This window comes from Periplaneta americana, chromosome 14 (assembly GCF_040183065.1).
Source record: "Periplaneta americana isolate PAMFEO1 chromosome 14, P.americana_PAMFEO1_priV1, whole genome shotgun sequence".
Taxonomy (NCBI): Eukaryota; Metazoa; Arthropoda; class Insecta; order Blattodea; family Blattidae; genus Periplaneta; species Periplaneta americana.
In genome coordinates, this window is record NC_091130.1 from 155,895,705 (window position 1) to 155,922,951 (window position 27,247).

At 34.0% G+C, this 27,247-nt stretch overlaps 2 protein-coding genes across 2 annotated transcripts in view; both read left to right on the forward strand.

The window, feature by feature from the left end:
- LOC138713913 (protein Wnt-4-like) overlaps positions 1-27,247 on the forward strand; it is a 456,699-nt gene that overhangs the window by 290,869 nt on the left and 138,583 nt on the right. The window lies entirely within an intron of this gene.
- Positions 1,359-24,528, forward strand: LOC138713911 (lysozyme-like). The gene is made up of 4 exons (XM_069846431.1): positions 1,359-1,515; positions 6,347-6,438; positions 9,051-9,114; positions 23,782-24,528. Exons 1-4 carry the CDS (start codon positions 1,386-1,388, stop codon positions 23,910-23,912), a joined length of 417 nt encoding a protein of 138 aa, XP_069702532.1. The 5' UTR covers positions 1,359-1,385; the 3' UTR covers positions 23,913-24,528.

A 27,247-nucleotide genomic window follows, 5' to 3' on the forward strand; every position in this document is an offset into this window, starting at 1 on the left:
CATAAATATTATTTTAAGGAATACAGAAAACGAATGTACAAAAAAGCCTATCACATTTTCTGTGCATAGGAAGCTATTTTAATCTTACCTGTCCTCGATTTACTAAGAAGTTACTGTAATAACATTATAGCAGTATGTCCATCTAGAGAAACTACACTTTCCAATGGTGAAATAATAATTAATTATACAAATCGGTTAATTTAGCTTCCGATATTACTTCATACAAATACAGAAACATTGTCTGTAGGCTAAGTTTAACAGCTTTCAATTGTTGCTGTCCAAGGCCCCTTTTTCGATTGTTGTTGTCCCAGGCCCCTTATAGACGAAGTCATTTGTTATTTCATTGCACTGTCTTAGATGGCGTTGTTATTGCAATTTTGAAACTCATTTATCTCATTAAATATCAGTCCTATCAAAATTTTGTAAAGAATAAAACTTATCGGAAATCATTTTTAAAGAAACGTTTGTTATGTAATATTTTTCACAAAAATCAATAATAAGCGAGATATTTCGATTTATTTAATCCAGGCCCCCTTACAACCCCCCTTTTAAATAAAGTATTTTGAATGCCATATAGCCTAAAATCTAAGTTACAACGAACTTAATTTATATTCCAATTTTCATATAAATCGGTTCAGCCATTATCGCGTGAAAAGGCAACAAACATACAGACAGACATACAAACAAATTTTTCAAAAATGCGATTTTCGGTTTCAGGGTGGTTAATTATATATGTTAGGACCAATTATTTTTGGAAAATCGAAAATTACCAGAAAAATTTCGGCTACAGATTTATTATTAGTATAGATTAACAAAACATTGTTATTCTTACATAAATGTGGTGATTAATAAATGCGATGAGTATAAAGAAAGAAACAGTCTTCACTTCTGGAATTAATTGACTCTAAATGGGAATTGGAAGATCCTACTTGCCCTTGCGAATCTCGGAATGCTGGTGGAATGGGTTTTTCGATAGTTTCCAGGAAATATCTCTATTTTCTGCAGACGAGTTGGCTTACAAAGATTATCTCTTGCAGCGATTTTTAAACTTTCACACGAAACAGATTCCCAACAGAACGCAATTTATGTCACAACAGCAACTGTGACAACATCTGTAATGACAATGGCGTGTTTTTTTCTTTACCAATTAGAGGTCAATATTAACTTTACTCGAATAAATACTGACGTCAACCTAGTTGGTCGCATGCCTAGATTAACTTGAGGTCAGCAGATCGTGTTTGGCCATTCTTCTCGTTAGAACATGCGAAAATTCGTCAAGAGGGAAGCCCCGTCACAAGTCATGCAATGTTCTTCCTGCTGGTGTGCCATCATTTGCGCGTATAAAAAGCGCGGGCTGCAGACACGGGGCACAACTCTGCAGCAAGATGAAGTGCTACCTCGCGATTCTGTTGGCGATCGTCGTGGTGACGTCACACACTTCCCAAGCCAAGCCGTTCACCGAATGCCAATTCCTTGCAGAGCTGAGGAAGCATCACTTCAAAGACCTTCGGAACTGTAAGTGTTACTTTGTTATTCTGACATTATTATATTTGATACTTTCGTCCAGAAAACCACAAAATGGAAGTGATATAAATTTTGCAGATTGAAGGGAGCAGTAGAATAAATTAAAATAAATAAAAAAGCTATCATGCATTTTGTGGTAAAGTGCATGGTTAATTAGATAATTAGACTGAAAATCTGAGTAGTTTGGCAACAGCGCTTTGTCTACTCACCTATGAATACCAGCATTCCGTACCTCTGTCACTGCAGTAGGGTTGCCAGATTTCCTAATGGTACGGAATAGCTATATGTGTTATTTTTGTAATTTTCAAGAAAACAGGCCATTTTATTTAAAAACTGCAAAGGGATAAATCATCCCTTATTACTTTCTGTAATGATAAGAGTAAAAAATCGCAATCGTATGGATAGCACTTATCGAGTAAAAGAGAGTTAACATTTAGAGGGAAAATATTTTTGTGAGAAAAATATTCATTTACTAATACGGTAGGCCTATTATAATTTTTTATTGTACTGTATCCAAGGAATAACAATCTGCACAATTCTATCATTCCCACTCTGTAGACTTTAATCTTCCCACTTGTGTAAGTATTATCTTCTTATTCCATTTTTATTTCAAGTTTTACGAAAACATTATTATTATTATTATTATTATTATTATTATTATTATTATTACTATTATTATTACCATTCACGTCTAGCGAATTATGTGCAAAGCTTTACTTAAATATGCACTTCATGCAAGAATATTAAATTATTACTTTTTTGTAAAAGCTTTTCTTTCCCTTTCCGCCATCATATTACAGCTATGTAGTTATAATTTTTGGCAGTCTTGTGGGAAAGTCTTTAAATTATTTCAAAGGCATATTGGTTCCGATGCAACACCAGGTCGTCTAAATCAAGTTAGATTCTTAATTAATCGACCTGGTATATTACATGGTCAATGCTCCGAAATCTGTGGGGCAAACCATAGATTTATACCAATCGTAATTGAAAGAATCTCAACAAACGGCTTTATTAACTGAATTCTAAAAATAAATTAATCATCAGATGACTGAAAGCAAGTAATGGTCTCTTAAACCAAATTATAGTAATTTAGCAATTACTTCTGATGAGAAAATTTAGTTAAATAATAACATTATCTTGTCAAGATAAAATTATTCATATGAATAATTTTCTATTCCACAAATAATACCTCTAAGATGATTAATACTATTTTTATTTTTCTCTATTATATTTATATTATTTAATTCCATGAATTACTTTTCATATATTCCAATTAAATCATTAACAGAGAAAAAAATAATTAATATAAAAATTATAAATTGAAAATGATAAGTAATTTATTTTCAGTATTTGACCCATCAACAAGTATAATAAATTTATCATTAAATTGAATTAGCACTATGTTAGGTTTATTAATTATTGCAATAAGTTACTGATTAATTCCATCACGACATTATATTTTATGAAATAAATTATTAATAAATTTACATAAAGAATTCAAAACATTACTTGGAACAAGAAATATTTATAAAGGAGCTTCATTCACCTTTATTTCTTTATTCTCAATAATTATATTTAATAATTTCTTAGGTTTATTTCCATATATTTCAATGTTAATTGAAAAATGAGTTCTATTCAGTCAATACTTAACATAAACACAATAAAACATGTTATAATAACATTTAAACAGATTTAAAAACAAACGTTTTCGCCAGTTTTGATTGGCATCTTCAGGTCGTGTAGGTCGAATGGAACATGTTATAAAAAGTGAACACTTGGTATATGACGTTAAAAACCAAAGTTACAACTGTAATATCACTTACAACAGAGAATAGAACGATGTGTGTAGAATCACTGTGTTGAAAGAGGCGTGTGTGAACCAAGGGAACAGCAAAACTCTTCTGTCATTGCAGATAGAGTTTTCAAGATAGATTTGAAGATGCTACGAATAGGTCGGTCGTGTGGCCGTTATGGAAAGCAGGAAAAATCCTGTAAATTGTAAGGATAGAATGAAAGAATAGGTCTATTTAGAAGCATTTAAGTATTATTTAAATCTTCTAAAACAATACTTACAAAAAATGGAAGAACGTATTGAAATCCTTGAGGACGGCGACACGACTGATCTATCTTGAAAACTGTATCTGCAATGACAGAAGAGTTTTGCTGTTTCCTTGGTTCACACACGCCTCTTTGAACACAGTGATTCTACACACATCGTGGAGGCTTTTTGCTATATTCTATTCTCTGTTTTAAGTGATATTACAGTTGTAACTTTGGTTTTTAACGTCATATACCAAGTGTTCACTTTTTATAACATGTTCTATTCGACCTACACGACCTGAAGATGCCAATCAAAATTGGCGAAAACGTTTGTTTTTAAATCTGTGTAAATGATATTATAACATGTTTTATTGTGTTTATGTTAAGCATTGACTGAATAGAACTCATTTTTCAATTAACTTTAAATTATTGTCTCGCTTTAAGATAGTTTATTTAATGAGGCCTACTTTAAGGAAATGTTATTCAATTTTGTTACGCTGTAAGAAGTAACGATTTTTGTCTCAACTTTAATTTTTTTGTGCGAAGTTTTACTTCTTTTATCCTTTGAAATTTTGTGAAAGAACTATTCCTGTCATTGCCGTCATTTTGTGCACTTATTTACTTCACATTTCTGTTTTTTTTTAAGGATCCATTTTTCTCTCAATTTCTCCTTTTGTAATAGGCCTAATTGAGAAGTTATTTTCCTTCTCAGCATTTTTATGTACCTATTTCTTTTATTCATTTTATTTTTCTCGATATACTTTTGCAACGATTTATTATTTGTATGATATTTGTGGGCGAAGCTTTTTTCACGAACTTTGTGCAAAAATTTGATATTTTAATTTTCATTTTACACAAGGATTCGTTTCATTCTGTAGATTTTTTCTCGTTGCCAAACTTTCAGAACGGCCCCGAGGTTCACTCAGCCTCATATAAAATTGAGTACCGGGTCTTTCCCGGGGGTAAAAGGCGGTCAGAGCGTGGTGCCGACCACACCACCTCATTCTAGTGCCGAGGTCATGGAAAGCATGGGGCTCTACCTCCGTGCCCCCCAAGTGCCTTCATGGCATGTTACGGGGATACTTTTACCTTTTTTTTATTAGTTTCATTCTGTAGTCAGTACAAATCTGATTTGTAATTACCATCAAGCATTATATAAAATAAAATTGATTTTATCCATCTACTTTGTTTTCTGTTCCCAATACAATGTGGATGTAGGCTTTCTTGCGCGGAAGTATCATGTTCAATATAAATCCACTAGCATGAAATGTTAATTCTTATTATACAATATTAACAGACCTATGTATTAATCTGATGAATTAACGATAATAAAATTGATATTGTAGTAATATCACTTCCTGATATTTTTATCTCTATACTCCATTTTTATTTTTATTATTCGCATATTAGCTACAATTGAATTTGTTCACTTCAGTAAGAGACTAACGATGTTCAAATTAGAAACATTGGAACATGTACAGAGTTGCTTATTTTATGTTTAAGTATCTTAATAAATAATTAAGATTTAAATTGTTCAGAAATGCAATTATGGAATGTCTTCCAATTTCTTTATATGTGATGAACTTGTACAAAACATTATCTGCCACATAACACTCAGTAATTGAAGTCTGATCTCTCACTTCGTCCTGAAGTCTAGTCGAATGGTCTAGGCAATTTATCAACTACATTTTATTTGTGTCACCGACTATTAACAGCCCTATCTTTTGTTGTTGGGAAGTTAGGTAAACAGCTGCCATTTAGTATTCATTTAAATGTGATAAAATTTCATTGATTAAAGTTCTCGTTAACACTTTGTTAAAAACATAAAATTTACTCTGTCACACGTTAAAAGTATTAAAATTGTTAAAAAGGTATTTACCTTCGACAGACGGCCCGTTTCGACGCTATTTGTCGTCATCTTCAGTGTCTCTTGAACCACTGCTGATTTTGGCTCTGCGATGTGCAGTTGTCGATGGTAGGGGTGGGGGTGTGTTGCTCCTATGGTGGGGGTTGGCTGTCTGTATGCTATGACGTACTATGACGTCAAACAATGTGTCGACAATAATCATGACTACAATAATATAGAAACAGATATGGAAATTTTACACATCACACCAAAAAGTTCACAGTTAAACATCCTAGAACAATACGAAATATATAAGAATACAATAGCACACCCACATTACATACTTAATACGCAACTACAGTTCAATACGCACACATTGTTTGACGTCATAGTACGTCATAGCATACAGACAGCCAACCCCCACCATAGGAGCAACACACCCCCGCCCCTACCATCGACAACTGCACATCGCAGAGCCAAAATCAGCAGTGGTTCAAGAGACACTGAAGACGACGACAAATAGCGTCGAAACGGGCCGTCTGTCGAAGGTAAATACCTTTTTAACAATTTTAACACTTTTAACGTGTGACAGAGTAAATTTTATGTTGATAAAATTTCTTTCAAAACACATCGAACGTAGAACTACACAGACGAAAGACAAGTTGATCCATTCGGAAAATTTTAGCCATGTGTAAACTGAAAAGGAAGCTAAATGACGGAACATTTGCGGTATTGTTCCATATTATCTCATGTCACTGAAGTGATCATATTTGTTTATTAATATGATAGAATTCCAAATTTTATGCATGGAGATTCTTGCAACCGCTAGCATTTGAAGTTAACTAAGCAAGCATTGTGGAGTGAAAGGTTTGCATTGAAGTTGAAGACACTGGAGAGAGAATTTGCGCAGCACTGACTTGTGGTTTTTGTCGTCAGGGCTCTGTCTAGCGAAAAGCGAGAGCAGCCTGCGGTCCCACGTAGTAGGGGGCCCGAACAAGGACAATAGCTACGACTACGGGATCTTCCAGGTGAGATGCATGTCAGATGATCATTAGTCATCATAAGCATTGCTATCATGGCCATACATAATGTGTTAGGCCTTCGTATTTTCAGGTCTGACTTTATGAAATTTGTTACTTTTCCCTTTTCTTGGTTGTCATATTGCTATAATTTACCATAGTTACAATTTTATATCAGTCAGATAAAAAATATGAAATCCTAGGTAATAATTTATTTTATCTGTCATAAACATGTTACGTGAAAAATATTTCAATTTTTTTTTCGGATAGTTGAAAAAATGAATTCATAAAATTGAAAGAGATTGTCAAAATTGTGGAAAGTTCGGAGATCGGATAGACAAATTATTTATAAAAAAATTAAAACATTAAATTAATTATGATTTACACATAAATGCATTAATTCCACAATTATATATATACATATAAAATTATAATTGTTTTGTGCTCTTTGATCTGCTGTTCTGAGGTTACTAGGCAACATCATTATAAAATGACAATCGATACGAACAGCTGTTACAGGGGCGGCCATTTTTTTTCTTTATATACAACGCTTAAACTAGAGGTTTCTTGTATATAAGTACTGCAAAAGCAATTCCCATGTATAGTTATACACTTATACATCCATCGCTTATGCATAGGATGCGAATTAAGATTTCTGATGAGGGGGGGGATAGAATCCTAGAGAGAATACCATATATAAAATTATTATTATCCTCATTCAATACGGCTCAATGCTTGGTAGCACTGAGTTGCTTGTCTTGCATCTTGATAGTAATAATAATTATAATAATAATAATAATAATAATAATAATAATAATAATAATAATATCCATGAGCAGCTTAGGATAAGATGTGTAATTCCTAGTTAATGATTGTAGTCAACTTGCAGGTGATGATAATACATCAATATTATTTTCTTTGCTTAATTTATACTTTATAAAGTATACTCGTATTAAAACAATTATATTTTGTGAGGGGGGCATAGAAGTCAGGAACGTTAATATGAATTTATGAGAGGGATAACTTTCCAACAGGGTGGAAATTCCCCCAAGCCCCCCCCCGTTAATTCGCACCCTGCTTGTGCATGGTTTATTAGTATAGACCGGAATTTAGGAAAAAAACCTATTTTTTTCCTTCTTACTTACAGACTTGAGATTTAATATTTATATTTTTCATGGAAGTATAGTTGTAAATAAAGGGATTTTATAGTGCCTAAAATGTCTATTTCGACGTTAGTGCCTATTTTTAAGTTTTTTTAATTTTTGCATCATTTTTCGCAACTGTTTACTGTTTTTCTTAACATCCTGTACCGTTTACATTCCAAGACGGATAACAATTCCTTCCTAGCAGTGAACAGCACAATAGAGAATATAGGCCATCCATTCTCATTCTTACAATCTATCAATCCTAAAATTCCAACTTTCAGTCGGCCTTCTGTGCTCGAGGTTGCGGGTTCGATCCCGGCCCAGGTCAATGGCATTTAAATGTGCTTAAATGCGACAGGCTCGTGTCAGTAGATTTACAGGCATGTAAAAGAACTCCTGCGGGACAAAGTATTATTATTATTGTTGTTATTATTATTATTATTATTATTATTATTATTACTATTATTATTATTATTATTATTATTATTATTATTATTACTTACAAATGGCTTTTAAGGAACCCGAAGGTTCATTACCGCCCTCACATAAGCCCGCCAGCGGTCCCTATCGTGTGCAAGATTAATCCAGTCTCTATCATCATACCCCACCTCCCTCAAATCCATTTTAATATTATCCTCCCATCTACGTCTCAGCCTCCCTAAAGGTCATTTTCCCTCCGGCCTCCCAACTAACACTCTATATGCATTTCTGGATTCGCCCATACGTGCTATATGCCCTGCCCATCTCAAACGTCTGGATTTAATGTTCCTAATTATGTCAGGTGAAGAATACAATGCGTGCAGTTCTATGTTGTGTAACTTTCTGCATTCTCCTGTAACTTCATCCTGCTTAGCCCCAAATATTTATTATTATTATTATTATTATTATTATTATTATTATTATTATTATATCTTCCTCTGTCTATCAGCAATTTAACCCAAACTCGCTGGGTTGTACCCGAATAAGCATTCTCTTACAGTCCAAGACAGATAACAACCTCTTCCTTTTTTCTCACCATTTGTAAGTACAGCAGTGAGCGACACAATAGGCGCTGATATCTGAGCCTATTTTAGGCGCCTAAAATGTCACTTTTTAGGGCCTAAAATTCCGCTCTCTTTTCATTAGTAACGTTTTCTGCCCTAACTCTGCATAAGTCTGGTATAAAAATTATACACGGTTTATTAGTAAGACCTTTACTGTTTTATTTCTGTCCAAAGCAGCACAACCGGCCACGTATTTAGCTGTAGATGTTTAGTTCAGTACTTTCCACTAATTATATTAGCCAGTTAATATACTTGTACATTTTTTGATTTCAACTTATTGCGATTTTATCTCTGTACTTGTATTTTCTTTCTATTTTTGTATTTGTATTTGTACTTTTATTTCCATTTCTTACACATTAATTTTCTCTCATTTAAACTTTTCCAACGTTAGTTATTATATTTCCTTATTCATTTGTTTGTGTTTCATTTGCAGATCAACAGTAGATACTGGTGTGCGAAAGGAGAGAAAGGAGGGGACTGCAATATAAGATGTGAAGGTGCGTACAATTATTGTAGCCCGAAATCTGTCAACAAGGGAGCGGATAAAGAAGCTGTTGCTACACTGCTCCCACTACTACTACTACTACTACTACTACTACTACTACTACTAACTACTACTACTACTACTACTACCAACTACTACTACTACTACTACTACTACTACTACTACTACTACTACTACTACTAACTACTAACTACTACTACTACTAACTACTAACTACTACTACTACTAACTACTACTACTACTACTACTAACTACTACTACTACTAACTACTACTACTACTACTACTACTAACTACTACTACTACTAATACTACTACTAACTACTACTACTACTACTACTACTAACTACTACTACTACTACTACTAACTACTACTACTACTACTAACTACTACTACTACTACTAACTACTACTACTACTAACTACTACTACTACTAACTACTACTACTACTAACTACTACTACTACTAACTACTACTACTACTACTACTACTAACTACTACTACTACTACTACTACTAACTACTACTACTAACTACTACTACTACTAACTACTACTACTACTAACTACTACTACTACTACTACTATTACTACTACTGCTACTACTACTACTACTACTACTACTACTACTACTACCACTACTACTACAGTAAAATTCTAGTATGACGAAATGCTAAGGACCCCTGAAATTACATTTCTTCGTTACAGTGAAATTTCGTTATATCGAAATGCTTTATTTTTCCAAAGAAACACGCATGCTTGTTCATTTACCTCTATTTACCCCGTAAATTCTGCACATTTTGCATGTAGATTTAGAAAATACCCTTAAATGAAACAAAAAGCTGGACTTGCATTGCATTTGATAACAAAAATTTTGATATAGAAATAGTACAAAATTCATTTTTCAAGCCTGCTTCACAGGGAGCGTTACCTGAAAGCTAGACTTGCATAACATATACGTTACTGTAGGTACGTCAGCAGAAAACCACAATTTCAAGTCACACAGAGTTTGTGTGCACTCGATGTGGGTTTCTGGCGTCTTGTCAGCCCACTCGAATTACGTGAACATAAGTGGAAAAGTTGAGACGGTGTCGGATGAAGTTCCTGGGTAGCTGAGTTGGTAAGAGCGCTGGTGCGTTCAGCCAGAGGTCCCGGGATCGATACCCTACCCCGGAACAGTTTTTCCCTTAAAATTATTCAAGTCTGCTTCACAGGGAGCTTTGCCTGAAAGCTAGACTTGTATAGTACAAAATCTAAGTTCAATAAATAAGCATTTTGTAGGACAAGAGGTGCCATGTTGTATGGGAAGTTATGAGACATTAGTGAGATGTGCTGAGATTGGTAGAAGGGAACTAAATGGGATGAATAAGTGAACAACTGAGAAATAAAGTAATACAAAATTTAGAGACATCTCCATCATAGTAGACTTACTATACTAGCTAGATATTCAATGACCACGTGGTCACTATGAAATTGCAATATTAATCTATTATAAAATATGTCTCTACTTGTTAACGAATTGAACCCTATATTTCAAATATTTTATTAAAAAGAAGTAACAACATTTTTATTTCATTACTAGCCGTACCCGTGCGCTCCGCTGCACCCGTTAGAAATAAATATAAAGTAATTACATAATTAAAATAGGACGTTTGATCCAGGGAACATTCGTGTTTGATAGAAGGATAAATCGTTTAATATGTTACTTAATTTAAATTGCATCCAAATAATTAAAATGCGATCATTTTGGTCCAGAGACAATCATTTGGTGCAATGACAATTCCTTTAACATGTTTCTTAATTTTTATTACATGCAACCATAGTTTAATGAAGATTGACATAATTTAGATTTAATGTGTATATTTTATTTTACTTGTTATAGGTTTCCATTGAATTATGGTAATAACTTAATTTTAACCCTTGTTTTCTACGTCTTCTGTAAATGGCGCTTGGCCCACTAAGGTACTGAACCCTTCATATAACTTAAATTATATAATATAATATTACATATTATATTATATTATATTATATTATATTATACTATATTATATTATATTATATTATATTATATTATATTATATTATATTATATTATACTATATTATATTATATTATATTATATTATATTATATTGTATTATACTATACTATATTATATTATATTATATTATATTATATTATATTATATTATATTATACTATATTATATTATATTATATTATATTATATTATATTATATTATACTATATTATATTATATTATATTATATTATATTATATTATATTATATTATATTATATTATATTATATCAGAAGTTACTGTAATAACATTATAGCATTATGTCCATCTAGAGAAACTACACTTTCCAATGGTGAATTAATAATTAATTATACAAATCGGTTAATTTAGCTTCCGATATTACTTCATACAAACTCAGAAACATTCTCTGTAGGCTATGTTTCATAGCTTTCGATTATTGTTGTCCAAGGCCCCTTATAGACAAAGTCATTTGTTTTTTAATTCATTACGCGGCCTTAGATGGCAGTTATTTTAATTTTAAAACTCATTTATCTCATTAAATATCAGTCCTATCAAAATTTTTCAAGGAGTAAAACTTATCGCAAATTAATTTTAAAGAAACTTTTGTTATGTAACATTTTTCATAAAAATCAATAATAAGCCAGATATTTCGATTTATGTAATTCAGACCCCCCTTATAACCTCCTTTTAAATAATGTACGTATTTTGAATGCCATATAGCCTAAAATCTAAGTTACAACGAACTTAAATTATATTCCAATTTTCATCGAAATCGGTTCAGCCATTATCGCGTGAAAAGGTAACAAACATACAGACAGACAGACATACAAACAAAAATTTCAAAAAAGCGATTTTCGCTTTCAGGGTTGTTAATTATATATGTTAGGACCAATTATTTTTGTAAAATCGAAAATTGCCAGAAAAATTTCGGCTATAGATTTATTATTAGTATAGATATTGATTTTTTTTTTTGTTTGTAAAAATGAATTTCGTTATTGAAATATTTTAATATTAAATGATATTGGGGGGGGGGGAAGGCAGGGGACAGAAAACTGTTTCGTAATCATGAATATTTCGTTATATTGGCATTCGTTATAACGGCATTTTACTGTACTACTACTACTAGCACCATCACAAAAGGCTAATATGCTACTATACATCTATCGCTGCTATTACATATTATCACTATCATTATTACTATTATTGCCGCTATTGGCTTTTCGAGAGCTTTGCTCTTTGGCATACGTTGTCTCATTGTACGCCCTGTATATGCGTGAATTCGATTCTTACGTTTTCGAAGTCACTTGAAGGTCAATCTACTTTTTCAAAGAGAAGTTTAGCCCATAGTTTTTACGTTTTATTCTCATTCCTTGTAGGCTACAAAAATAAATAACGTTTGTATAAGCCATTTTTCTATTTAGCGCTTAGTTTCTATGATATTTTAAAAGCGAAAATTGATGAAAGAAATTCATATTACATTAAGCATCTAAATGAATTACTTTTATCAATTTTTGCTTAAGGGATTACCTCATTGAGAAAGTTGATCCATGTACCAACAACTCCAGAAAACATGCAGGAGTGTAGTCTATGCGAAATGCTACAGCGAACGTTGAGAGGGAAGTAATTTTACCTATACATGAATCTTTTGTTCAAAGAATCGGAAAGTGCATGATAGGACATGATTTGAGCAATTTTAAAATAATCTAATTCAGCGTTACATTTTTTTGTTTTTATAATAAAAATGTAGATGCTTATGAAATGGAGGAATTTCTTTGATCGATTTTGCTTTTAAAATATTTGTGAAAGTAACTGACTAAATTGAAAAATGGTTTATACAAAAGCTACTAATTTATGTACTATAACTAATGGGAATCTATACTAATAATAAATCTGTAGCCGAAATTTTTCTGGTAATTTTCGATTTTCCAAAAATAATTGGTCCTAACATATATAATTAACCACCCCGAAACCGAAAATCGCTTTTTTGAAATTGTTGTTTGTATGTCTGTCTGTCTGTCTGTCTGTATGTATGTTTGTTACCTTTTCACGCGATAATGGCTGAACTGATTTCGATGAAAATTGGAATATAAATTAAGTTCGTTGTAACTTAGATTATAGGCTATATGGTATTCAAAATACGTTATTTAAAAGTGGGGTTATAACGGGGCCTGAATCAAATAAATTGAAATATCTCGCTTATTATTGATTTTTTTGAAACATGTTACATAACAAAGGTTTCTTTAAAAATGATTTCTGATAAGTTTTACTCTCTGAAAAATTTTGATAAGACTGATATTTAATGAGATAAATGAGTTTTAAAATTAAAATAACTGCCATCTAAGGCGGTGTATTGAAATAAAAAACAAATGACTTCGTGTATAAGGGGCTTTGGACACAACAATCGAAAGCTATGAAACATAGCCTACAGACAATGTTTCTGTCTTTGTATGAAGTAATATCGGAAGCTAAATTAACCGATTTGTATAATTAATTATTATTTCATCATTGGAAAGTGTAGTTTCTCTGGATGGACATAATGCTATAATGTTATTACAGTAACTTGTGAGTGAATTGAGGACAGGTAAGATTCAAATAGCTTCTTATGCACAGAAAACTTGATAGGTTATTCTGTATATTCATTTCCTGTATTTCTTATAATAATGTTTATGAACATATTCATTTTTATCTCAGAGAATTAACGAACAACGAGAGTGTATTGATTTAGTATGCAGTAATAGTACGTTAGCTTAGCAATCCATTATTTTATAATTCAAATTTTAACTATGATCAATTGAATCGTGTTAAAATACATAAAATACTATGCAATAAATGCAATGCAAAAAAATTGTTTAATGAGCCAAGCAGATTATGTTGCGCTGTTGTAAAAGTTGTTCCTCCTGAGATTCAAGAGCTCCCACAACAAATTAAAAACTTTCTAATTCGAGTACATCCGTTATCAACACACTTTTTTTTTATAATATAATATAATATAAACATAATAATAAATCTGTAGCCAAAATTTTTCTGTTAATTTTCGCTTTTCCAAAATTTTTATGTCCAAATGAGTGGTCTCTGGATCAAAATGATCGCATTTTAATCATGCAAATACAATTTAAATTAAGTAACATAATAAACGATTTATCCTTCTATCAAACACGAATGTTCCCTGGATCAAATGTCCTATTTGAATTATGTAATTACTTTATATTTATTTCTAACGGGTGCAGCGGAGCGGACGGGTACGGCTAGTAAAAAATAAAAAACTACGGACTTTTCTTCGAAGAAATTATATTGAGCATCAAAGGACCTCGAAAACGTCCTACAAATGAAACATAAATATACCGGTAATGTAATTTGCTTTCCCCCTTAAAGTCAACTAACTTTGAATTAAACAATTTCTTTCTAAAACACTTCTTCTTAAGAACTATCGCATATCAACTTAAATATTCCAGACTATACAGGGTGTAACAAAAATGTATGTCAAAACTTTAGGGAAATATTTCTCACATGTAGAGGATGAAAATGTCATATAAACATGGAACCGGAAACGGTTTATTTCTGTGCTAGAGCTTATTTTCTGTAACTAGTCCTCCCCCAGTTTACAAATAAGAGCTTGTAAATAAGAACTTCTTTACAAACAGCTTGTAACCTGACTGTGGTAGTGTTTACGTCTGATTAGTGGTAGTGGGGTCTTGACGTAATTCTTAGGTTCACCACCAGTGTTGATTTGAAACTACGTACAAAGGTCGTGCAACTCACTTCATTGCCTGACTACGTCGGTTACTAAATGAATGGTTCATTGACATGGATAGAGAGAGGTGGACCAATTCCTTGGCCTCCATGCTCTCCGGACCTAAACCCACTAGACGTTTACTTATGGGGGCATTTGAAAACTCTTGTTTATGAAACCCCCGGTGCAAGCTGTAGAATCTTCGCGCCCGTATTGCGGAATACGACATTCTCCAGGGATACATCAGCGTCCCCGGGGTGCAATGTGAGGGCAGGTTGATGCATGTATCCGTGCTAATGGAGAGCATTTTGAACACTTCTTGCAACGCAGAGTTTCATGTGGTAGGCTATGTTTCTGTGTGTTTCCCATGATATGTATGCAAAGGTTTAGGGCTCTAACATGGAAATAAAGAGTTTCCGGACCCATGTTTATATAAATATTTTTGTTGCGAGATCGCGCGTATTTACTTGTTTTCCGCACAGAACCAATACGCGGTAAGTGTGAAATACCACATTCAGTATTCCCAACGTAACACACATAACAATTTCCCTCTTCTTACCGCTTAAGCGCGACATTCATTTTACTGCTTTAGGCTTTTAACATATTATTTTTACAGACGTTTAACATAGTAATAATTATAAATTGGAAACTTACCACTGCAATTTCACCTAAATTGCAATGTTAATTATTGTTTTTAAATATTTGCAAAAATTAAGTAAAGTCTACTACTCCACGAAACTTATTGCATTCCTGATACAAGTAACATTAAGGAAGCCGTGAAAAAATCAACAGGATTCCAGATGCCGATGTTATTACTGCAATATGTTATATAAATAATATTGTTAAAATATTAAAATGAAAAATAAATCATTACATAACCTTACCGTTTGTTTTAAGTTCGCATTTATAGACTGGGGGGGAAAAAAAGACAGACGTATATCACGGCCTGCTGGAGTATAGTAAAGCTGCCGTCATTAAACAGAAACCAACATGGAGATTTCATTGCAACTACGTTTCGCTTTTTCAATCTTTTCCTCGAACATGAAAACGTCAACATACCGCTCTTGTAACGTATATTACTATTATAGTCTACATGTGAGAGATATTTCCCGAAAGTTTTGACATACCTTTTTGTTACACCCTGTATATGCGAATATTGTAGAATTTTGTCATTAAATTAGTGGCCACGAAGGCTATCGACCAGCACAGAAATTATCTTAAAGGTGGCGAATTTAAAAAAGTGGACTTTAAATATAATGGATGGCCAAAGGAATATGCAGATATAAATATGATTGGACGTTGTCTGTGGTCGACGCATCTCGAAACCATGTCAGTATGGACATTGTGATGCATTGTAAAATGCTATTAAAGCCGTAATTGCAGGGAAGGAGGGATGCTTACAATAGCTGATCGCTATTCGTAGTGCTCTCACGTCTGCGAGCGAGCGGTATGTGGAAAGTTAGTCTGGAGCGGATGGGCGTAACTTTCGAGGCGGTGCTGGAAGACGAGCACTGATCCCTGTCCCTCGGTGCACTATGATAATACAAAATAAAGTCAAATAATGGGGAACAAATACGTAAGTCGCATAGATTTGCCCTCTTCGAAATTGTTGATACTTTTTTCCTATATATCCACATAAAAAATTATTCTGAAACTTCACCACATAATTACAGTGATCGACAAGCTTAGAGCTGAATAACTACTGGGTGTTCAGTTCAAAGTGTGTCATGGCTTGCTGTATGTCGTCATATGGCTAGTCGATGAGCCTAGAGACTTCAATCTTCCTACACTTCCGCAGAGGTGTATTACCTATGTGCCAGAGAAGTTGCCTAGCAAATATAGCGTTCATTCAGAAGAGTACTTACCGATACGTACGGTAATGCTGGTAGTGGCAGGAATGTGAACTGTTTCGAAACATGTACTCAGGTGAGTTTTTTTCTTACTGTCGGGATATGTGGAGAGGGTTGATTACTTACGTACTTGTTGACATTAACTTCGACGGTCAACATGGACACGGAGGATTTGATTTGTGTTGTGGAATGTTACCGTACGCAACCGATGATAACAAATACCCTGCGTACGACTTGCCGGCGCAAAACACAGTTCGAAAGAGGTTATGGTAGCACACAGACCGTACAGACCGACATCTGTTGCTACGACGTTCAAGTTATACCGTACACGTTCTCAAGTTCAGATTGAACGCCTTGAATAATAGGCAACTTCTCTGACATAAAAGCTTAAACTCGCTTCAAATCGCTGACTCACAACAGTGACGTCATGACACACTTTGAAATGAACACCCAGTATGTTTAGGAATCAGCATGTATGCGACACATGGGATGAATAGTAGCGTTGCTGTTAAACTGTATCGCTGCAAGCCGGAAGGTCGCGGGTTCGATTCTCGATAGAGTCATGAATTTTTCAATTGATCTAATCATTCATAATCCACCCTCTGAGTAGATTTGGCCTTAATGGAGTTGACTTCACCTTTTATGTGGCACATAGTTTTGTATGAGTAAACAAGAATTTATACCTACCTCTGTGGAGTAACGGTTAGTATGTGTGACAGTGAAACGAGTGGGCCGGTATTGAAGCATAATAGCTGGGTAACTTTCGGCATTGGACCTCGGACTTACTTCGCTATCATTAATTAAAAATGTCATTGCCACCATTCCCATAGCACGGGTTAAATTCACGGTACAGAGTGCTGTACTTGTACAAGAGCGCTACCGTTTGGCGACAGACTCATTCACTTCTGTAGACAGTTGACTAAACAAATATCAATGTCCTGGAGAACTGCCGTTATGTGATAATCCCAAGTAAATCAATGCAATTACACTTCCTTGAATAATTATTCCGTTTCTTGCATGAAGCTACTCTCTGAACGGTAAAACTTTCATTTCACTGTGGGATATTTAAAATTACGGTCTTTCATGATTGCACTAAGTTAATATAATTTGTAAAATTTGGAATGAACTGATTTGTATACATTTAGTCAGATGCTTTTCCAATTCACTGCGGGTTAAAGCAGGGAGATGCACTATCATCTTTACTTTTTAACTTCGCTCTAGAATATGCCATTAGGAAAGTTCAGGATAACACAGAGGGTTTGGAATTGAACGGGTTACATCAGCTTCTTGTCTATACGGATGACGTGAATATGCTAGGAGAAAATCCACAAACGGTTAGGGAAAACACGGGAATTCTAGATGAAGCAAGTAAAGCGATAGGGTTGGAAGTAAATCCCGAAAAGATTAAGTATATGATTTTAAATGGAACTATAAAAATTGGAGATTTATCTTTCGAAGAGGTGGAAAAATTCAAATATCTTGGAGCAACAGTAACAAACATAAATGACACTCGGGAGGAAATTAAACGCAGAATAAATATGGGAAATGCCTGTTATTATTCGGTTGAGAAGCTTTTGTCATCTAATCTGCTGTCAAAAAATCTGAAAGTTAGAATTTATAAAACAGTTATATTACCGGTTGTTCTGTATGGTTGTGAAACTTGGACTCTCACTTTGAGAGAGGAACAGAGATTCAGGGTGTTTGAGAATAAGGTTCTTAGGAAAATATTTGGGGCTAAGAGGGATGAAGTTACAGGAGAATGGAGAAAGTTATACAACGCAGAGCTGCACGCATTGTATTCTTCACCTGACATAATTAGGAACATTAAATCCAGACGTTTGAGATGGGCTGGGCATGTAGCACGTATGGGCGAATCCAGAAAAGCATATAGAGTGTTAGTTGGGAGGCCAGAGGGGAAAAGACCTTTGGGGAGGCCGAGATGTAGGTGGGAAGATAATATTAAAATGGATCTGAGGGAGGTGGGATATGATGGTAGGGACTGGATTAATCTTGCTCAGGATATGGACCAATGGCAGGCTTATGTGAGGGTGCAATGAATCTCCGGGTTCCTTAAAGCCAGTAAGTAAGTAAGTAGTATGAAAAATATAGAAACGATTAATGTTTATTCATTGTTCGATGCACTCTTTTAACACTTATAATCATTGAATAACTTTATAATATATCTACTGTATTAACGTTTGCAATTTACCTGGCTGACTAGTTTCGGAGTTGTATCCTTCATTGTCGAAAGCCTAGTGAAGGTCCGGCACTGTCTTCTGGTTTCTTGTTGTGGTGGGGTGTGTTCATGATTGTGTCAGAAAGGGTGTGTGTTTTGAAATTCAGCTGTGAGTTCAGAATGTGCTGTGAATGTGTTATAGCATGACAAACTATCAGCCAGATAAATTGCAAAATTTAAAGCAGTAAAGATATCATAAGGTTATTCAGTGATTAATTATTTGTTAGAAAATAGTCTAGACTTCCGACTTGAGGTGGGCTTTCGTTTGCTAAAAGTCGTTTGCTGTCAATCGAAAAACGGATGACAGTATAAAATAGTTCGATATTAACATGAGATTGTATGTCTAGATTTCTGTATCTGTTTAGGTAAACGTACTGCAAATTAATATGACTATAATGTAGAAACTTAGGTCAGTTGTATAAAAGTACTAATTATTTTTAATTAAACGTTAATAAATAACTGGAGGCTACTTTCTATATAATATGTTGTATGAATTAACTTATAAACACGTGAACTAGGTTTAGTACTAACTGATATTTGCAGTAGAATATCAGAGAATATCGCGAAAGATAAATAAAATTCGCATTTTTCAACTCTTTCGCTAATGAGATAGAAAACATAATCATCACCGCCTCCTGGATATGCATCTCAATTCTGTGACGAGGACCATGGACATTAGATTCAGAGCATGATTTCGTTTCGTTTGTGGCTGTAACAGAGGACGTAGTCTTTGTTCAAGTTCTTACACTACAACTTTTGGTAACCGAAATGTTATTCTAAATCATTTGTCATCGAGTTCAATGAACGGATTTCCTAGCTCGTGGAAAACAGGTGAAGCATAGCAAAATTCAGTATTATCATCAGATGAGACATTAGAATAATCAGAAAACTGGAAATAATTATATTAATTTTTAATTTAACTTAACAAAAAAAAAAAAGTAGCAAATATTTTGTGTAACATCCTTTCACCGCAATCGGAGGTTAAAAATCGCCAGTGGTCTAAAAATAAACTTCACTCATCATTTCACTTTTCTTTCGGAAATATTTTCTGTAGTCTTCAGTTAATATGATTAACTTGAGAAAATTCATCAATTACATTTAGCTTAAAGTTAAGATGAATTAACCTACTATTACTTACAAATGGCTTTTAAGGAACCCGAAGGTTCATTGCCGCCCTCACATAAGCCCGCCAGCGGTCCCTATCCTGTGCAAGATCAATCCAGTCTCTATCATCATATCCCACCTCCCTCAAATCCATTTTAATATTATCCTCCCATCTACGTCTCGGCCTCCCTAAAGGTCTTTTTCCCTCCAGTCTCCCAACTAACACTCTATATGCATTTCTGGATTCGCCCATACGTGCTACATGCCCTGCCCATCTCAAACGTCTGGATTTTATGTTCCTAATTATGTCAGGTGATGAATACAATGCGTGCAGTTCTGTGTTGTGTAACTTTCTCCATTCCCCTGTAACTTCATCCCGCTTAGCCCCAAATATTTTCCTAAGCACCTTTATTTCAAACACCCTTAACCTATGTTCCTCTCTCAAAGTGAGAGTCCAAGTTTCACAACCATACAGAAGAACCGGTGATATAACTGTTTTATAAATTCTAACTTTCAGATTTTTGGACAGCAGACTGGATGATAAGAGCTTCTCAACCGAATAATAACAGGCATTTCCCATATTTATTCTGCGTTTAATTTCCTCCCGAGTGTCATTTATATTTGTTACTGTTGCTCCAAGATATTTGATTTTTTCCACCTCTTCGAAAGATAAATCTCCAATTTTTATATTTCCATTTCGTACAATATTCTGGTCACGAGACAATATACTTTGTCTTTTCGGGATTTACTTCCAAACCGATCGCTTTACTTGCTTCAAGTAAAATTCCCGTGTTTTCCCTAACCGTTTGTGTATTTTCTCCTAACATATTCACGTCATCCGCATAGACAAGAAGCTGATGTAACCCGTTCAATTCCAAACCCTGCCTGTTATCCTGGACTTTCCTAATGGCATATTCTAGAGCGAAGTTAAAAAGTAAAGGTGATAGTGCATCTCCCTGCTTTAGGACAAAGGAATTTAACATTGCGATGAGAAACCTATGTATAAAAGAATGACGAAATAACTTAATCAGTGGACCATATTAAAAAATTAGCAGATTTTGACAATTTGTAAAACAAGAGAACATCATTTATGGTTGCTAAGTCAAAGCCTGATGTTCTCTTGTTTTAGAAATTGTCACAGCCTGCTAATTTCTAAGCATGGCACACACTGTAGGTTTGTTATGACAGTGTTAAATCCCTATATCCCACAATCTGATAAACACTCTATACATACTTAATGGTATAAACTGAGCTCAGGTTATGCTGATAGCGCGCGAATATAAAGACAAAAAAAAAAAAAAAGCGTCACCTTGCGGAGGAATATATTAGTTGTCACGTGCTTTTGTTAACCTTTACTTTTTAATAAGAGCGACAGGAAAATACGGAGTGTCCCAAATTGATCTATATATTCTTTGAAATACTATTTCACAGCAAAGAAATGAGATATAAATATGATTTTTGCGGTTTATGATTCAGAAGGCAGTGGAAAGCATGGAAAGATGTTCATCTGTTTATAAACAAACATGGCGGTGCAATTATCGTTCTATAAACGTAAGTGGATACTGAAATATTATTGGAAAGTGGAGAATGTTGTTGAGGTTCAACGACGTTGGAGGGTTGAATTTGGAACACAACCACCAACAAGGTTAACTATCATAAGAATCCGAGACAAGTTTGAAGTCGACGGAACGGTGCAAGATGTGTTGAAAGGGCGGTGCGGAAGAAAGAGAAGTTCCACCGATAACGAGAGTTTTGTATGTATGTATGTATTTATTTACACTGCAAGTGGGCAAGCACCCGGTGGCAGTGGTATATACAATATAAACAATACACAATAAAAAAACAATACACAATTTTGATGCAGTCATGCAGGCTTTTGCACAATCCCCAAAGAATTCAGTGAGGCAATGTTCTCGTGAGATTGGTATCAGCAAATCCTGTGTTCATCGAATTTTGCGAGCTCAAAAATGAAAGCCTTACATTCCAAGACTTGTCCACGCACTAAATGAGAACGACCCAGATAGGCGACTGGAATTTTGTGAGTGGTTCTTAAACATGTGTGATGAAAGGAAAGATTTTCAAGACTTAATTGTTTGGTCATATGAAGCCACATTTAAACTTAATGGCACAATTAGCCGGCACAATTGTGTGTAGGGCTACAGGGCTAACGGAAACCCACATATCTTTCAAGAAAAGGCCGCCAATCTTCCAGTAGTAACAGTATGGTGTGGTCTGTCTTCCAGAGGAATAATTAGGCCGCACTTCTTCGAAGGGACTGTCATGGGTGAGAAATACCTGCAAATGTTGGAAACCACGATTCCACGTCTTAATGACTTCTTTGAGAATGAAAATGGGTTTTACTTTCAACAAGACGGGGCTCCAGCTCACTTTCATGTCAATGTGAGGAATTTTCTCGATCGCACACTGAATCAGAAATGGATAGGACGAAGAGAAAGTACAGCGGAGTTCCCGCTTCGATCTCCAGATTTAACCCCTTCAGACTTCTATCTATGGGAGCTCTAAAGGTCACAGTGTACTCCACAAAACCACAAACACTGGAGGAACTGAGAGTTCAGATCGAACATACCTGTAATGATATTCCATTAGCAACAATCCAGTTGGTATGTCGCTCTGTCGTACGTCGTTGTTGGGAGTGTACTGTTGCGGAAGGGGGCCATTTTGAACATGTACGGGCTTAAGGGTATATGTACGTGAACGACCAGAAGTATTATCAGGAAATGCAGGCTCTAAATTTCTAAAATTTTATGAGAAAATGAACTCACAATTGGACAAAAATTACAAGGTACCACAACAAGACTTATTAGAACATAAATAACTGATAAAAATATAAAAAACGCTACTAATAATATTGTTTAGAATTCACTTTTTAATTTAAATTAAATTTTCGAAAATTTGAAAATTTTCACACATTATTTCATAACTCCACAACGATTAGAGATAGAATTCTGAAATTTTGTACACTGATTTAACATGAATTTATGCAAAAGGTAGACTACAATAATGCCCATTTCTTTGAAAATAGAAAAATTAGGTCACAAAACATTATGTAAATTTTAATATATTTTATATAGGACAAATAAAAAATTAATTGTATTAAATAAACAACTCTACATGTCTGAGAGTAGTCTACTTTTCAGAAATAACTGTTTATTACATGCAGGAAAAATATTAAAGATGTCAGAGAGATCGTAACAATGTTATGGTTACCAAATGATATAAGTTAACTGCAGAATTTTTTTGTTTATTTTTTTTTTTTCATACATTGATAAAACTGGTTTCAAAAATATTATTAGTAACCTTTTTTTTATACTTTTATCAGTTATTTAAGTTATAATAAGTCTTGTTGTGGTACCTTGTAATTTTTGTCCAATTGTGAGTTCATTTTCTCATAAAATTTTAGAAATTTAGAGCCTGCATTTTCTGATAATATTTGTGGTCGTTCACGTACATATACCCTTAAGGAATACAAAACCGCAAAAATCGTATTTCTGTCTCATCTCGTTGTAGAGAAATAGTGTTTCAAAATGTGTATACATCAATTTGGAACACACTGTAGAGACGTTACAAAAGACAACTTTTTTGTTACTTACACTGCACATATTTGAAAAAAATCTGATTGATTCTTGCAGCTATAATGGACTCTCTCTATATCATGCAATATCTCTTTTGTTTCATTGTTTCAGACTTGATTAATGATAACATTGGCGACGACATCAAATGTGTCCAAAAGATCTACAAGCGACACGGCTTCAAGGCCTGGTACGGGTGGCAGAAGAAGTGCCAGAAGACTCTGCCTGCACTGCCCAAATGCTAAAGCACTGCCTAATTGCCTCACAAGTGGTGTCTTGTTGTATCACTTGTGAGGTTCAGACTGTCTTTGGACAGTTGACTAAACAATGTGTCATATAACGCTTATTTGAAATGCTACTGATTTCATAATATAGATCGGATGAAGTCAGGAAGACTGACCAAAATATTAACCTAGAGGATGACGTACCGTCGTCTGTCTTGTGGCCAAATGGAAGTATACGCTTTGAGTTGAAACAGGCTTTTAGCCTAACCTTATAAAATAAAATTGAATTCAAACGCAAACTTACTGGGCTTTGATTTTTATTGTAATTGTAATTGTAAATTTAATAATAATTGTAATTTTATTTGTAATTTTAATTGTAAATTTAATACTAATTGTAATTTTATTGTTCATATTATAGTTGGAATCTCGTGGTAGAGGGGCAGAGAAGGCCTGACGGCCTTATCTCTACCAGGTTAAATAAATAAATACTACTAATAATAAATACTACTATAGTAGAAGGAGAAGAAGAAGAAAAAGAAAAAGAAGAAGAAGAATTTTTAAAATGTATATGTTTAAATTCTGCTGTATTACAAATTAAACAGAATAAAACACATCCATAAAATCAATAGTTGTTTTTTCGAATTTTATTAATATTAGGCTATCCTGAAAACTTCCCTCGCGTTAACCACATGAAGGATCATACTGCTATACATTACAGTTATGTATTGCTGAGTAATTGCCGGACAAGTAAAAGTTCAAACAGTTTAGCTCTAATCGTCATCTATACTAATAATAAATCTGTAGCCGAAATTTATCTGGTAATTTTCGATTTTCCAAAAATAATTGGTCCTAACATATATAATTAACCACCCTGAAACCGAAAATCGCTTTTTTGAAATTTTTGTTTGTATGTCTGTCTGTCTGTCTGTATGTTTGTTACCTTTTCACGCGATAATTGCTGAACGGATTTCGATGAAAATTGGAATATAAATTAAGTTCGTCGTAACTTAGATTATAGGCTATATGGCATTCAAAATACATTATTTAAAAGGGGGGTTATAAGGGGGCCTGAATTAAATAAATCGAAATATCTCGCTTATTATTGATTTTTATGAAAAATGTTACATAATAAAAATTGCTTCAAAAATAATTTCCGATAAGTTTTATTCTTTGAAAAATTTTGATAGGACTGATATTTAATGAGATAAATGAGTTTTAAAATTAAAATAACTGCCATCTAAGGCCGTGTAATGAATTAAAAAACAAATGACTTCGTCTATAAGGGGCCTTGGACAGCAACAATCGAAAGCTATGAAAGATAGCCTACAGATAACGTTTCTGCGTTTCTATGAAGTAATATCGGAAGCTTAATTAACCGATTTGTATAATTAATTATTAATTCACCATTGGAAAGTGTAGTTTCTCTAGATGGACATAATGCTATAATGTTATCACAGTAACTCCTGAGTGAATCGAGGACAGGTAAGATTAAAATATATTCTTATGCACAGAAAACTTGATAGGCTATTCTGTATATTCGTTTCCTGTATTTCCTAAAATAATTTTTATGACCAAATGAGTGGTCTCTGAATCAAGATGATCGCATTTTAATTTTTTAATTAAATTTAAATTAAGTAACATAATAAACGATTTATCCTTCTATCAAACACGAATGTTCCCTGGATCAAACGTCCTATTTTAATTATATAATTACTTTATATTTATTTCTAACGGGTGCAGCGGAGCGCACGGGTACGGCTTATGCTTAAGTAAAATGTTTCGCAACTGCGGAAAAGTAATTTCTTCTCCCATCATGCGATTTTTGTTCTGTTTTGGGTCTAATATAAAGTATGTCCAGAATACTACTTGAATTATTTCCTGTGTATGTTTTTTTTTTTTTTTTTTTCAAACTCAGTTTGTTCTGATTTTTACACTAAAAGCTCTGTATTACATTGCATAATATTTCGTCGTTGGTTTTCGTTCTGTTCTTGAGATTAGGCCTAATTGAGCAATATGAAGCGATGTAATCTTAGCTTTCGTGATTTTACTTAAAACTTCTCTCCTCAATCATATAGCATTACTGGCACAACTAGAACAATCCAATTCTTTTTTAACGTTGAATGTTTAATTGGGAACCTATTCGGGAAGAATTTCCGTTACCATTTCACAATGATAGATAAAATGATTTTACCCTCTACATTTCAAGCTCTACATGCAGCAGCTATACCAAGATACTATGTCTATTGTTCGAAAACATAGAAAACCTGACTTTTTTCACTTTAACCTACAATCCACAATGACTTAAAATAGCTATTGCTTTACTCCCATATGAAAAACCCACTGATCGTCCTGACATTGTTACTTGCGTTTTCGTGTCGAAACTCGAAACCTGAAGGTGGATAAGTCCAAGAAAATGTATTTGGCATAAAAAAAAATTCAGAGGGAGTATATTTCATTGTTAAGGAAGCAAATAACTTTCAATATTTTAATTTAAATATGATTAAAATTACAGTTCCATTATTATAAAATACTAGGTTACAATATTACGAGAAATCGAGCGTGAAGTCTAAGTGGTAACGCATTAGACTCGCATTCGACAGGTCGCCGGTTCAAACCCCGTGACCGGCCAATCTGGCTAGGGTTTTTCATGGTTTCCCTCAGTCACAAAGGCAAATGGCTATTGAAAATTTACACCGTCTCAATCACTAATATCATAAACATTAATAAAAAATCTAAAATCAGTTACGTGATCACTACCTAAACGAAACAAAAACGTACTTCCAATGTGATAATGTTATGGTTTGAGAGTCACAGAAGATGTTCCAAATGGTGACCATTCATATTAATGCACATTCGAAGGCGTTCTCCGAAAGACCGTATGACTGCTCGGCATGTTGCTGGCTGAATGGACACACCAGCCTGTCGAATGCGTTGCTGCATGTCGTCTGGTGTTGTCGGAATGTTCTGGAACACACTGTCCTTTACAGTTCCCCACAGGAAGAAGTCGAGTAGCGACATGTCCGGAGAACGTACAGGCCACTGTACGTGGATTGAGATGTCGACAGTTGTGATTTTTTTCATGTTAAGGCGGCAAACACACAACTCACGATGTGTACGGACGTCAGTCGTCTTTCGTTTTGTGTAAGTTAATGCACAAGATGAATGGGGCACCACAACAAACGGCACATTCTGATGGCATTTATTTTGCATTTTATTGTCTTTATTGATTGGGAAGGTGACATTGTGATACATTTTTGAACTCGTCTTAATGTGTGTAATCAATGTAACATGATTAAAGTATGTAGTGGTATTTGAAAAATTCATGACGTCACGTGTATCTTGTACCACAATGTAGT